Source organism: Tasmannia lanceolata, unplaced genomic scaffold (assembly GCF_043159265.1).
Source record: "Tasmannia lanceolata isolate RefF3 unplaced genomic scaffold, GAP_Taslan_0.1 ptg000006l, whole genome shotgun sequence".
In the NCBI taxonomy this organism is placed as follows: Eukaryota; Viridiplantae; Streptophyta; class Magnoliopsida; order Canellales; family Winteraceae; genus Tasmannia; species Tasmannia lanceolata.
In genome coordinates, this window is record NW_027518683.1 from 6,998,949 (window position 1) to 7,010,601 (window position 11,653).

The window sequence follows — 11,653 nt, forward strand, 5'->3', positions numbered from 1 at the left end:
TTCTTCAGTCTAGAAAGTAGTCTCGCCATGCCATTGTTTCCTACTGCAAAACAAACAATTAACCAAACAAACAACCAAACAAACAAACAAGAACATCGTCAATAAGAAAAATAAGCTAAAAGATCAGATAAATGAAATAAAAATAAAAGGAACCATATAAAAAAATAATAATAATTTACCTGCACAAAACAGAATCGCGATACACTGACGCATACACGAACGCGCACACCATACGACAAACGTATAATCGACGGAATCAATTAACAAGGCAGCGAACGGAAACGTTTAACGGCAAGACGAAGGGAAAGAACATCATCATTGCAAATGGAACGAGGTCGCTTTGTTACGTTCTCTGGTTAATGAATATGCTGATGACTACTGATTTAACGAATTTACCAATATCACAAATTAATCTCAATTGATTTGAAATTAAGTGTTTGGTTAATTAAATCTTAATGAATGGAACTGAATCTCTTGATTGCTCCTTCCATAGCCATTCAAAGGCTTGCAAAAGATATTTACACAAGAAGGGGGGGATCCGGATTGAAGAAGAAGAAGCTTAGGGTTTACAAAATAAAAAGGTTGCTATTTCCCTGAAGATCGGTTCATATCTGCCTTGTTCCTTCAGATCTTGAACTTCTGGCCGGAATTAGACGCCTCCGGTGCCGGAAAACTCGGAACCATTCCAAAACGCAGTTTTGGAGAACGGTGAATGAATCTAAACGAACCTGCTCAAGATCAAGAATCATCTGCCTTAGACATGATAGACAGCCTACTAGGCCGTGGCTGAAACCCCGCTCTTCTCCTCTGCTGATGAGAAGAAGGTCGGATCAACGCGGATAAGGCTCTTTTTACCCATTCACCACCTTCAACGGTCCCGATCCGAACTAGAGAATTAGTCATCGCAGATCTACGAGCGTTCAATCGATTTGAAGGCGATGAAACCGCATGCTGGCTAAAGTTCTTATGAAGACTGCAACGAAACGAGCCTGGATGAGTAGTAGGAGAACACATACAGGTTCTTCTCTGAGAAGAATGTCCAGATAAAGGATTATTCGGCTTTTTCTTCACGATCTGATCACGAGAAGAGACGGTGAAAGATCTGCTCGGAGAGATCGAACGGTCAATCGCGAATCGGACGGATGGAGCGGATGAAATGGATCCGTAGAGATTGACACGAGTAGGAGAGGCCGATCTATGGAAGAAAGATGAAGATTGAGAGGTGAAACCTGAGGAAGAAGAGGCGAAAGCCGAACCAGATGAAGAAGAACAGAATCTTCCTGAAGGTGAGATCGATCTCTGAAATCCATTGCCGATTGGCAAAACAGGACGGCTACGAGATCTGGTTCTAGAAGAAGCCGCCATTAAAGTTGCAGAAGAAGAAAAGAGGAGAGAAGAAAAGAGCTTTCAAAAGTGCCTTTCGGCTCTGTATTTTGGCAAACCTAACTTTGCTCAAGCGCTACATTTATAGGGTTTTGGGCCCATAGGAAAATAAACTCAAGGAGTAAAAAGTTAACCAGGGTGGGAACGTGGTTAACCATGGTTAGTTTTGGATTTTGGATCCAATGGCTCCAAATCCATGGGCGCTGTATAGGAGACGTGGTTTGGCCGTTTGGCCAGCAGCTCTTTGGCAGCACTAAACCTGGCACGTATCTTGTTTTTTTAATAGACCCTTCTTTTTAATAAAATTACAAGAACACCACCCTCCATTCTTCTTTTTTTTTTGTTATGGCGGAAATAGCCTTAAAACCCTAGACAAATTACGAACAAAAAGATTCCTTGGCAACTGCAAGTGACTATAATACCCTCCTACAGGTTATCTTGATAAGCTTCGAGTCTCACAAAGTTTGGCGTCTAGTAAGTAGAACGAGGGATTTTTTTTATGGTGAGTGCACATGGAAATGATATTTCCACCCCCTTTTCCAGTGTTTCCACCCCTCTTGTTTGTCTTTACCTAAACTTGGAAGTATTTTCCACCTATGTTTATTTGTCTTTTCTTCTGTTTTTAAGTAGCAAAAGTGATGAAAAAATCATTTCCATTTTTACATGACCCCCTAATGGGAAATGATATTACCAAATGTACTAACTACTAACATGTATAGCTACGTAGGAGAATTTATATGATGGGTGGCCGTAAAAACACGTGAAGTCTCAAAAAGTAGGTACGGCCTGCTTTTTTTTTATGATCCAAACCGTTCATATTTAGGTTGTGTCCCAAAAATCATTTCCATTGGATGATCCTAACCCTCCAATCTGAACATGGAGATTTCCAAAAAACACTTATGTAATCTTCTACAGATCGGAGGGTTAGGATCATCCTATGGAAATGATTTTTGGGGCACAACCTATCTACGTTGTGCCCAAAAAAAGTGGGCCGTACATGTTTTCTGAGACTTCACGTGTTTTCACGACCACCCATCATATAAATTCTCAGCTACGTAGACCATTCATTTCAACAGGCCCCATCATAAGCCTGCGGCTCACAAAAGGATTTTCGTGGCCGGTCTGTTACATGTCAGACCAGCCACCTCGTGATGTTGCCTTCATTAACGAGGTGGTTGGTCTGATGTGGACAGACCAGCCTCAAAAACCCTTTTGTGATGGATGCTAGCAATTCCCCTAATTTTATTTTACTTTCAAAAAAAAAGTGGCTAGTCTTAACTAATATAAACCAAAACTTAGGAATTTCTTTACAATTGCTCCCCCAAATATAGAAGGGCTTCTTTTTATTACATAGAAGATAAAATATAATTCTCAAAAGGCTGTCAAGAGCTAATGAAAAGTGTAAAATAATGGTAGGACTGCCATTATCAAAACCTGGGGGTTATCAATATTGTATTATGACAGCGAGAAAGGCACCTTGGAGGATTTATCAAGAACTCGGGGTACTTTTTGAACTTTATGTATGCTTTTAATTTATTTCCCTAAGATATGATTAGATTAATATAATATTTGAGTGGACGCAATCCCTTGCTTTGGCATCTAGAAAACGGCTTTCATCTGTCAATGATTTGGTAATTTCGGAATTTTCTCTTTGGGAGATGACGTTTTCGCTCCCCTGTAGGATAATCCGCCCCATTGTAACGTGAATTGTGGGCGGTTTTTGACGTCAAACCATTTTAAAGTGGGGTGCATTATCCTACAGAGGGCGAACGATTCATCGGTCTTTCTAGTTTTCTTTGAATTCAAAAAGGAGGAAAGAAAAACAGCCGCCACGTGCCAAGTGGCGCCAAGAGTCAAGTCATCGACAGAGTCTTTGGAAACCAGCTGTCAGTGGGTGTAACCATACAAGAGTCTCACTCTCCCAACGTTACTATTTTTTCGGATCATATCTACACCTCAAAGTCATTAAGGTGATCTTGACCGTTCATCCTCTAGCATGAATATCTCATAGCAAACAAACGACCTTATCCAACTGTTCTAGAAAATCTTATCTAATAAAAAATATTATTTTATTCAAATCCATTTATCTCGACGTGTATTAAATAATATGTAGCTAGAATGAGACTATCTTCATACGCACCACCACTAGATCTTGCCATCTACAACCACGTGGCATGCCACTTGTCTTCCATGGTTTCTCCTAGCACATTGGAATTTTCACTTGGGGCCTTTCGGGCTTTGGATTTACATGAATTTTATAATCCAAAGCTTGTAGTAGTCCTGAATTTTACAAGCTAAAACCTGGGGGTTTAGTCATGGTATACTTCTGGCTTCTGGGAAACTAATAAAAGATTGGAAAACGACGATGTGTATAGAAAGTAGCTAGCTATTCACATGGTCAGTGCATAGCATGTATTATTAACTATATAAAAGCTATATTATTATATAAGGTTGAAGGAGAAAGAGGAGGGTTAGTTACAGATGGGTAGAGGGAGGATATGTTTGTTTACCTTCTCTTTTGTTTTGTAGTTGAATTGGCGGTTTTACCTAAGAAGATTCTAGCCCAACTTGTATTTGAAGTGAGATTACAACATCATACGGTCTGCAGTATTGCAACTGATGGCAGGTTCGACTCTGAGTCTCTTTCAAGTGTTACAAAGAAAAAGTAGGATATAAACCAACTCCCTGTTTTTGGTAGGATGCTGACCAACCCAACTTGTAGGTCCAATGGAAATTTGCATCATGGTACGGTGTAAGTTTTCCTTGTGGCAATGCCAACTTAGGCCCTGTTTGTTTTGGATTTTGAGTCCCATAATCAGTTTTGGACTCACAATCGGTTCTCAATATCCAAAACAAAAGGGTCTTAGGCCTTGTTCGTTTTGGATGTTGACAATCGATTTTGAGTCCACCCACACCTGATTATTGGACTCAAATAAACAGAATTTTGAGTCCGCTAATCATTTTTGCACTCAAAATCCAAAACAAACAGGGCCTCAAGAAAAGGATTTATAGGATATCTTTCCATAAGGATTTTAATTATTGTCATCTGTTTGCCATTATTGATTGTCCGCTTGGCCAATCATCATACACATTTTGTGCTTTGTGTTGTTCTATGCAAATGACAAATTAGGGTGTTTGAATTAGGAATTTGGTCAAGGTATGAAAAAGTCAATTTAGGGTTCCGTAGAAATACAAAATAACAACAACTCAACTCAACAGAGCCTTTGTACCAAACTAGTTGGGGTCGGCTAAATAGGTAACAAATGTTAGAGTAATTAGGTCAAGCAAGCGGTCGCCTGAAGCATTACACCCAAGGTATCTAATTTGGAATACCAAGTTTGTTGCCCCCAGCCCCTGTATATAGAGATACACTAGGGTTAATGACGGGTTAATGGACTCTAGCCCATGTGGGCCCACTACACCGGTCCATTATCTTACTGGGCTTATATTAGAACATACATGGTTATATCATATACCCAACAACAAATGCGAATGAAAATTGGACAATGTCATCAACCAACACTTGGAAGGAATAATTAGCAACCTTGTGTGTATACTTTTCTAACATTTGATTCGGTGATAGCCTCGTATCAAATGTTATTTTTCAGAAATAAATGACCAACATTGTGTTACGCGGGAACATTATTCATGAAAAAAATTCATGATTTTACTGTCAAAATTTTATGAGGTGAAAATGAGCTAGAGATTTAAAATGTAAGGCAATGGCTAAGAACAAATTTACATCTATAAGGCATTTGATATCTCTAGAGAAATATACATGTATAAGATATTTAATAGCTATAATGAAAATCATTTTTAAGGAACACACGAACCCGCATTGGTATTGCCAATGTTGATGTGTTGGAATTGCAAGTTTTTTTCTTATTTTTGTTTTTTTACAACAGATGACAATATAAAGCTCATAATAAATGAGTGGTATATGTGGTTGGTTGAGTGATAAGGTTCCCCTGTAATTCCAAATTGAAGGGGCGCTCTTTGGGGCCCAAACCACCCAAAAGAAATGTCTCCATTATTTTAATCTTTGAAATGACCCCTCAAATAGACCAAAGACCTTGTGCTGAGAGCGACCCACCTATCTCACCAAGACTAAAACAATAAATCCGAACCGCATACAATTGCTAGGACCCTGTTCGTTTCAGATTTTGAGAATTGATTTTGAGTCCAAAACTTATTATAAGTAGAAACCTATATTGTGTCGTCCATAAATATGTATTGATTCCTTCTTGCTTAAGAGGAGTCTGTTCATAAACCTACCTAATTACATGTGGTGCATGGGCAAGCTGGTCTGTATGGTCTCAAAATTATAGGGCCCACCATTACTTTGACATATAATGAAAATTGCACCATTTGGATGATCTTTGATTCTTATTCATTTAACTAATCCATATTTATAAATCGAATGTGGACCCCATATATTCAATTTCATCCATCGATTTCGCAAGCAGCAGATTGAATAATTTGGATAATCTATTAATCTGGTAGCTGAGAAAGTTTGGCAATGGCCTTTCTCAAAATCTAAACACCCAGTAAGCAGCTTTTAATACTTCAATTGTGCTTGAATCAAGCAAATAAATAGAAGTCTTGGTCACACATGGTTTTCGTCCCATGCCGAATGGACATCCCATCCGTCCAATTAGGGCTTACAAAAATCAATGCTTTAGCTTCTCTTGGCAGAACCCCAAATGCGGCCTAATAGATCCAGGGGCTAGGATCATCAGTCAGATCAACAGCCTTGATCAAGTCCATGTGGCACACATATGGGGCCCAAATAGCAATATTAGGAAAGAGCCTTAAATGTGATAATCCTTTTAGCATTTTCTAATTAGATTTCATCACAAACTCCATTACACAACGAAAAAAGGGGGGGAAAACAGCAGCAATGAGTGTAAGCATTAAGAAGCAATAGAGATAAAATAATCAATTGTGGATTATTTTTGTAATTGCCCATAATCACAATCGGTTGCCTATAATCTCAAACGAACAAGGCCTAAGTATGTCTTTTTTGGGAAGTGACATATTCGCCCCCCTTTTCTTCCGAGGGCCACTGCGAGATGGCTCTCTAAGAAATTGGATAGCAAATCCCTTTTGGGGCCTTTGTGAAATCTCCTAAACATTGTCTTTTCATTTATATACAGAACTAGGTATGCTTACATATACCTTAAGTTAGAAAGAAGCCCAATAAAATGATTAAAGAACTGTCACTCCCTTATCAGTGCTATTCTTCAAACAGAACCTGGTGGGCTTGGCTTGGAAATTCCTCCTCCTCCGAAGATCATGGCTCGAGGGTCTGATCATTTGCAGAAGGATAGCCTTCAAAAGCCTCTCATCTGTAATGGTCTTCTGATAATTTGTAGGATTGATGCTTTCATTAGACAAAGATCGGCTTGAAATCTTATGTGTTTTTCTATGCAAACTGCACCTAAACGAGCCCGGATGGGTGGTGGGTGAACACAGACATTTTCGAGATGGGTTGTGGGGTTTTGTAGAAGAGGAGAATGCAACACCAGAGGCCATGGGTTCTTCTCTTTTGACTGGAATGGATGGGTTTGATGGAAATCAGGGGAAGTTATTTGAGAGATGTAAGGGGTTTTTATATGTCACTTTGGTGGGTCAGTTTACATTGTTGTCCTTCGTGTTTTGTTAAGATTACAAGTATACCCATATGGTATTTTTAGTAATTGATTGGATTTTTATGGAGGGGGGTCTTTTTTAGTTCTTCTTTCTTAGTATATTTTCATATTAAAGGTATCCCCAATGGGTAAAAGTTCATTGAATGTTTATATGGTTGAAAAGTTAATACAAAGCCAGCTCAATTAGAGGGTTGTTGGCACATGTGCCTAATCAAGGGTATTTTCGTCATTGTGAAATTAAGGTTTGATGAGAGAAAGATGTAACAAAATTACTAAAAAGAAACCAGTGGAAGCTGATGCAGAAACAATCTTGAAAGATTATATGGCCAAGGCAGTATTCAAATTCATACCTAATTACTGGAAAATGATTGATCTACCTTTGGATATTAAACTTAAAAACACAACCCATTTCTTTTTAAGTTTGTACCAAATGAATAAACAAAACCCATATCAAGAACTCATAGAATTATCTATAAAATGACTAAAAAAAACCATATGTGGCTAGAGAGTTCGAGTCTATCACATTATCTTGATGTTCTTCTTGGTTAGGTAGAAAATCACTTTTCACTTAATCTCTGTTACAGAAACATAGCTACACATGAATCAGTTGTTTGCATGGATGGAAAGACAGAACATAGGGAAGAACATTTCTAGATGGTTTTGCTATTTTGGCGCAAGTGACGAGAGAGACCCATCGCCATAAGAAAAAGAAAAAGAAAAAGCATATTTCTCTTGTGGGCTGCGGTCATCACTTCGTCGCAGCCTTACTTGGATACACGTTAGCCACACCACATTTTGACTCAAATTGAGGTGGATTCCACAAGTTTTAGGAGGTGCTAACTTTATTACGAACATTTTTTTTTTCATTGATTCTTGTCATTATTGAGACAAAGTAGGGTAGATATCATTTTCCTATAGACACTTCATGTTTCTTGTGGATGGGGGGTCTGATGGGGGCACTTTTAGACTTTGATATTCTATCTAGTGGTCTCTACTTTCTTTGATTGCTTTTCGGAATGGGTCTAGAACCAAGACCTGATATAATTCTAACCCCAGCTTACAAGTGTCACCCAAATGCAAAAATATGCATTTTCGCACCCTGCCCACTACCACTTAATATTAAGGGGTGCATATGACTACACGTGAGATGGAATTCGAGACCCAAATATAACGAAAAATTCAAGGTTCTAGCTATTCTTGGATGAACCCTAACAGTCCCATCCTTTCTGTTTTGGTTTTTCCATTTTCTACAATAGGCTTTACACTTTCCTTGTACGGATTGGTGTTTCAAGGGGTTTCCCTACTACAATATTGCCTGTAAAGGGTTAGGCTAACAGCCTCCCAAGATTTGGGATTTGCTCTGCAATTTCGCGGAAAGCCATTTCGCGGAGAGAACAGCCACCTCAGATGAATTAAATGAATAATATAAAATCTACCAAAAGGTGAGCCTGTGTGACTATTCCCTTACAAAAGTGAGCCCTGAGATGGCTTTCTGCGAAATTGCCTAGCAAATTCAGGTTCGGGGATAAATTGCCTAGGTAAATGAAAATAAAGAAAGAGTTCTCACATTTAGGTGGTCAGCCATCTAGGGTAAGATCCTCATGGTGGATCATCTTTGTAACCACCAGATGTGGATAACTAATCATTGTGCCTTGTGTGTGAGGAGTGGTGAACTAGTCGGTCATCTTTTCCTCCACTGTTCTCATGCTAGGGAGGCTTAGTGTTGCATTCTAGATAAGTTTGGGATGTCCAGGGTCTTCTCCTGGCATTTAGAAGATTTTTTGGATAATTGGTACCCAGTGCCATGGCCACCAAAAGGAAGGATCTTATGTATAGCAGTTATGCTAGCTTCAATATGGATTCTTTGGAAAGAAAGAAATGCAAGGCACTTTAAGAACAGGTCAAGAAGTCCTCTTTGTTGTCATACCTATGATGAGGGTTCTCTCTCCCAAGGATTCCAAGGAGGCAGAAGTCAAAGTAGCGCTCCAGGGCATGAGAATCGTGGAGGATTGCCTCTTGGATAGATTTATAGTCGAGAGAGATTCTCTCAACACCATTAAATGAATGGAGGGTCGTAGGTTGTATCCGTGGAGATTCACAGATTTGATTGACGAGATTCGTGACCGCATAGATAGTCATTCTAACTGGTTCCCCATGCTCGTCACTCGACAACAAGTGACATGGATCGGTTAGCGAGGGAAGGCATGGATCGAGAGTTATTGGAGATAATTGACTTCTCCCGCCGTGGCTTGTGTTTTCTTTGTCTCACCATTTTATTTTGGGAAGTGATAAATCTGCCACTTTTGATTACTTGGGACATCCAACAGCAGTGTATCAATGACTGCAGAGGGGCTGATGTACTTCACGTCGGAAGGATTTAATAGGTTTGATTGCCACATACACTTGGTGTCCCAAGTAATCAAAGGGAGCGGATATATCACTTCCATTTATTTTTCCTTCCGCTCTGTGGCTTGTATTTTCCCCCATGATTTTCTTGTTCTTGGGGTTCTTTCTCTTTATTTTCAAAAAAAAAAAAAAAAAAAAAAGAGAATGTTGTGTGTACAAGTATTTTTTTTTTCAACGGGCAATTTTTGTATTTGACGAAAATGCCCACTTCAAAACACATTAAGAATTGTGTAAAATGGATGAATAGGAAGGGTAATCTTGGTAGATGCCCCTTTTAAACAGCGGCCTAAAAAGCAAAATACAACACAACGGCCGCCCACATGTTAACAATCTTTAATTCGCTACATTAAATTAACAACAACTTACGTGTATCTCCGTTCAATGACTTTCATTTATTTTTACTCTAAGGTAGCGAAATATCACTTTCTTCAGTCTCATCTCAGTCAAGATGGAAACGCAGATGCTCCTTCAACCCACCATTAACGGATATTTTAATGCTTTAGCTCTAAATAAGGTCGAAATAATCCAATTCCTTCAATTTTTGAGGAACCCAAGATTGTAGCCTCGAACCAATTCAAAAAAATACAGGCTACTTTGTAAAAGGGCGATGCCAATTGCCAATGGCTAATTTCAGTGTGGATCTTTTGGGAAATGATATTTCCACCCGCTCTCACCTTGTTTCTTTTTTCTTCTCTCTTGAAAATGACTGCATTTCTATCATCTTTTGTTTTGCGTTCCCTTCGAAATGAACTCATTTTCATAAAAAGTGTTTACACCCATAGTCACGGATCAACAAGTGACCATCCACGTGGACTGAGTCAACGAAATTACATGCTAAGCTGGCACTTAATTGACTTACAGAAGAACGTGCATGAACCAAAACGATAGAGGTAGACAATTATTGAAAACCTTATCAGAGCATGTTCATCCTAAAAGAGACAATCGGCGACCAAATTAGCATGGTACTATCTGTTTGGGCTGACTCAAGGACAAGGCATGTTTGTTGCCAATTGTGGGAAGGTGGAAAATAACTAGCTAGACTATGGAGAACGTGAAAATAATAGTTATCAAAAAGTTTCCCTTCAAGAAGAATGTGGGGTAATGAGGAGTGGTTACCCAAATAAAACTATATAAGGAGGTGTCTGTCTCCAAGGAAGAGGTCCCATAACCAAATCAAAACATGTATTAGCATTTTATCTTCACATTTCTGGTACCTGTACCCTTTACTTTTCTATAATTATAGTTGTACTTGGATTAAGGAAGCAATGAATTCAACTTCCCAGGTGAGTCTATGGTTTGTGCTTGTTTTGTTGTTTGGTTTGAGTTGGATGGTCTGTCGACCCTGAGTGGCTTCCACACCCAGTATGTATGGGCAACCCTTTTTCTTTATTACTTTTTTTATTAAACGCTGCACTTCCCACATAAAAAGTCATTTCCATCTGTGTAAAGGCAGTGGAACCCAAGGAACAAGTGCCGTTCCCCTCTTCTTCTCAATCGCCTGAAATCCAATCCCAGGGGACGAAAAGGTTTCGGTCTTCGAATCCCCTTGAATTGAGTTTCTGAATTCTTGCCCGGCACACCCGCGCGCGCACACACCCCCTAAATCACACACCTGGACTGAAGGAGGCCAAACTGCCAATACTAAGATAGGCCTTGGGGGGGGAGGGGGGAGAGTTGACAAGTAGTTCTAGGTTTATGGTTGAGAGAGAGTTGAGAATGTAATGTTATAATTCATCTACTAACCAAAAATAAAAGAAAAATCTCCCAACATTAACGAGATTTCATTAGGTTGATGGAACCCATTCAATGACAATGTGGGAATGCCACAAGCTAGAGATTCAGCGCCTGTATGGGTGGGGCCCACCTTTGGTCAATCTACATAATCCACAATCCCGGCCCCATCATCAATATCTATTTGGAGTGAAATCTACGTCAATCACCTTCCCCCCCCCTCCCCCCCCGGACCCTGGACGGATGAAGCTAAATTTTGATGGATCTAGTTTGGGAAATCTGGGGACCTTCAGTATTGGAGATCTTCTAAGAGATGAGAATAGTATCACTAAATGGGCATGTTTAGGTCCGATTGGTATTAAAGACGCCAATGAAGCTGAAGGGCAATCCTTCGAGGCCTTAGACAGGCGGCGGATAGAGACACGGACAATCTCATAGTGGAAGGAGACTCCTTGAACGTCATAAGATGGTCGGAAGGCCAT

At 39.5% G+C, this 11,653-nt stretch overlaps 1 protein-coding gene across 1 annotated transcript; it reads right to left on the minus strand.

The window, feature by feature from the left end:
• Nucleotides 1-456: 456 nt before the first annotated feature.
• On the minus strand, nucleotides 457-1,445 carry LOC143879484 (uncharacterized). Its single transcript, XM_077381889.1, has one exon. The coding sequence runs from the start codon at nucleotides 1,363-1,365 to the stop codon at nucleotides 739-741; it is 627 nt and encodes a 208-aa protein (XP_077238004.1). The 5' UTR covers nucleotides 1,366-1,445; the 3' UTR covers nucleotides 457-738.
• Between the last annotated feature and the right edge of the window lie 10,208 nt (nucleotides 1,446-11,653).

Excerpts from the sequence above, each read along its gene's own strand:
- LOC143879484 (XM_077381889.1), bottom strand. The coding sequence starts at position 1,365 with ATGGCGGCTTCTTCTAGAACCAGATCTCGTAGCCGTCCTGTTTTGCCA.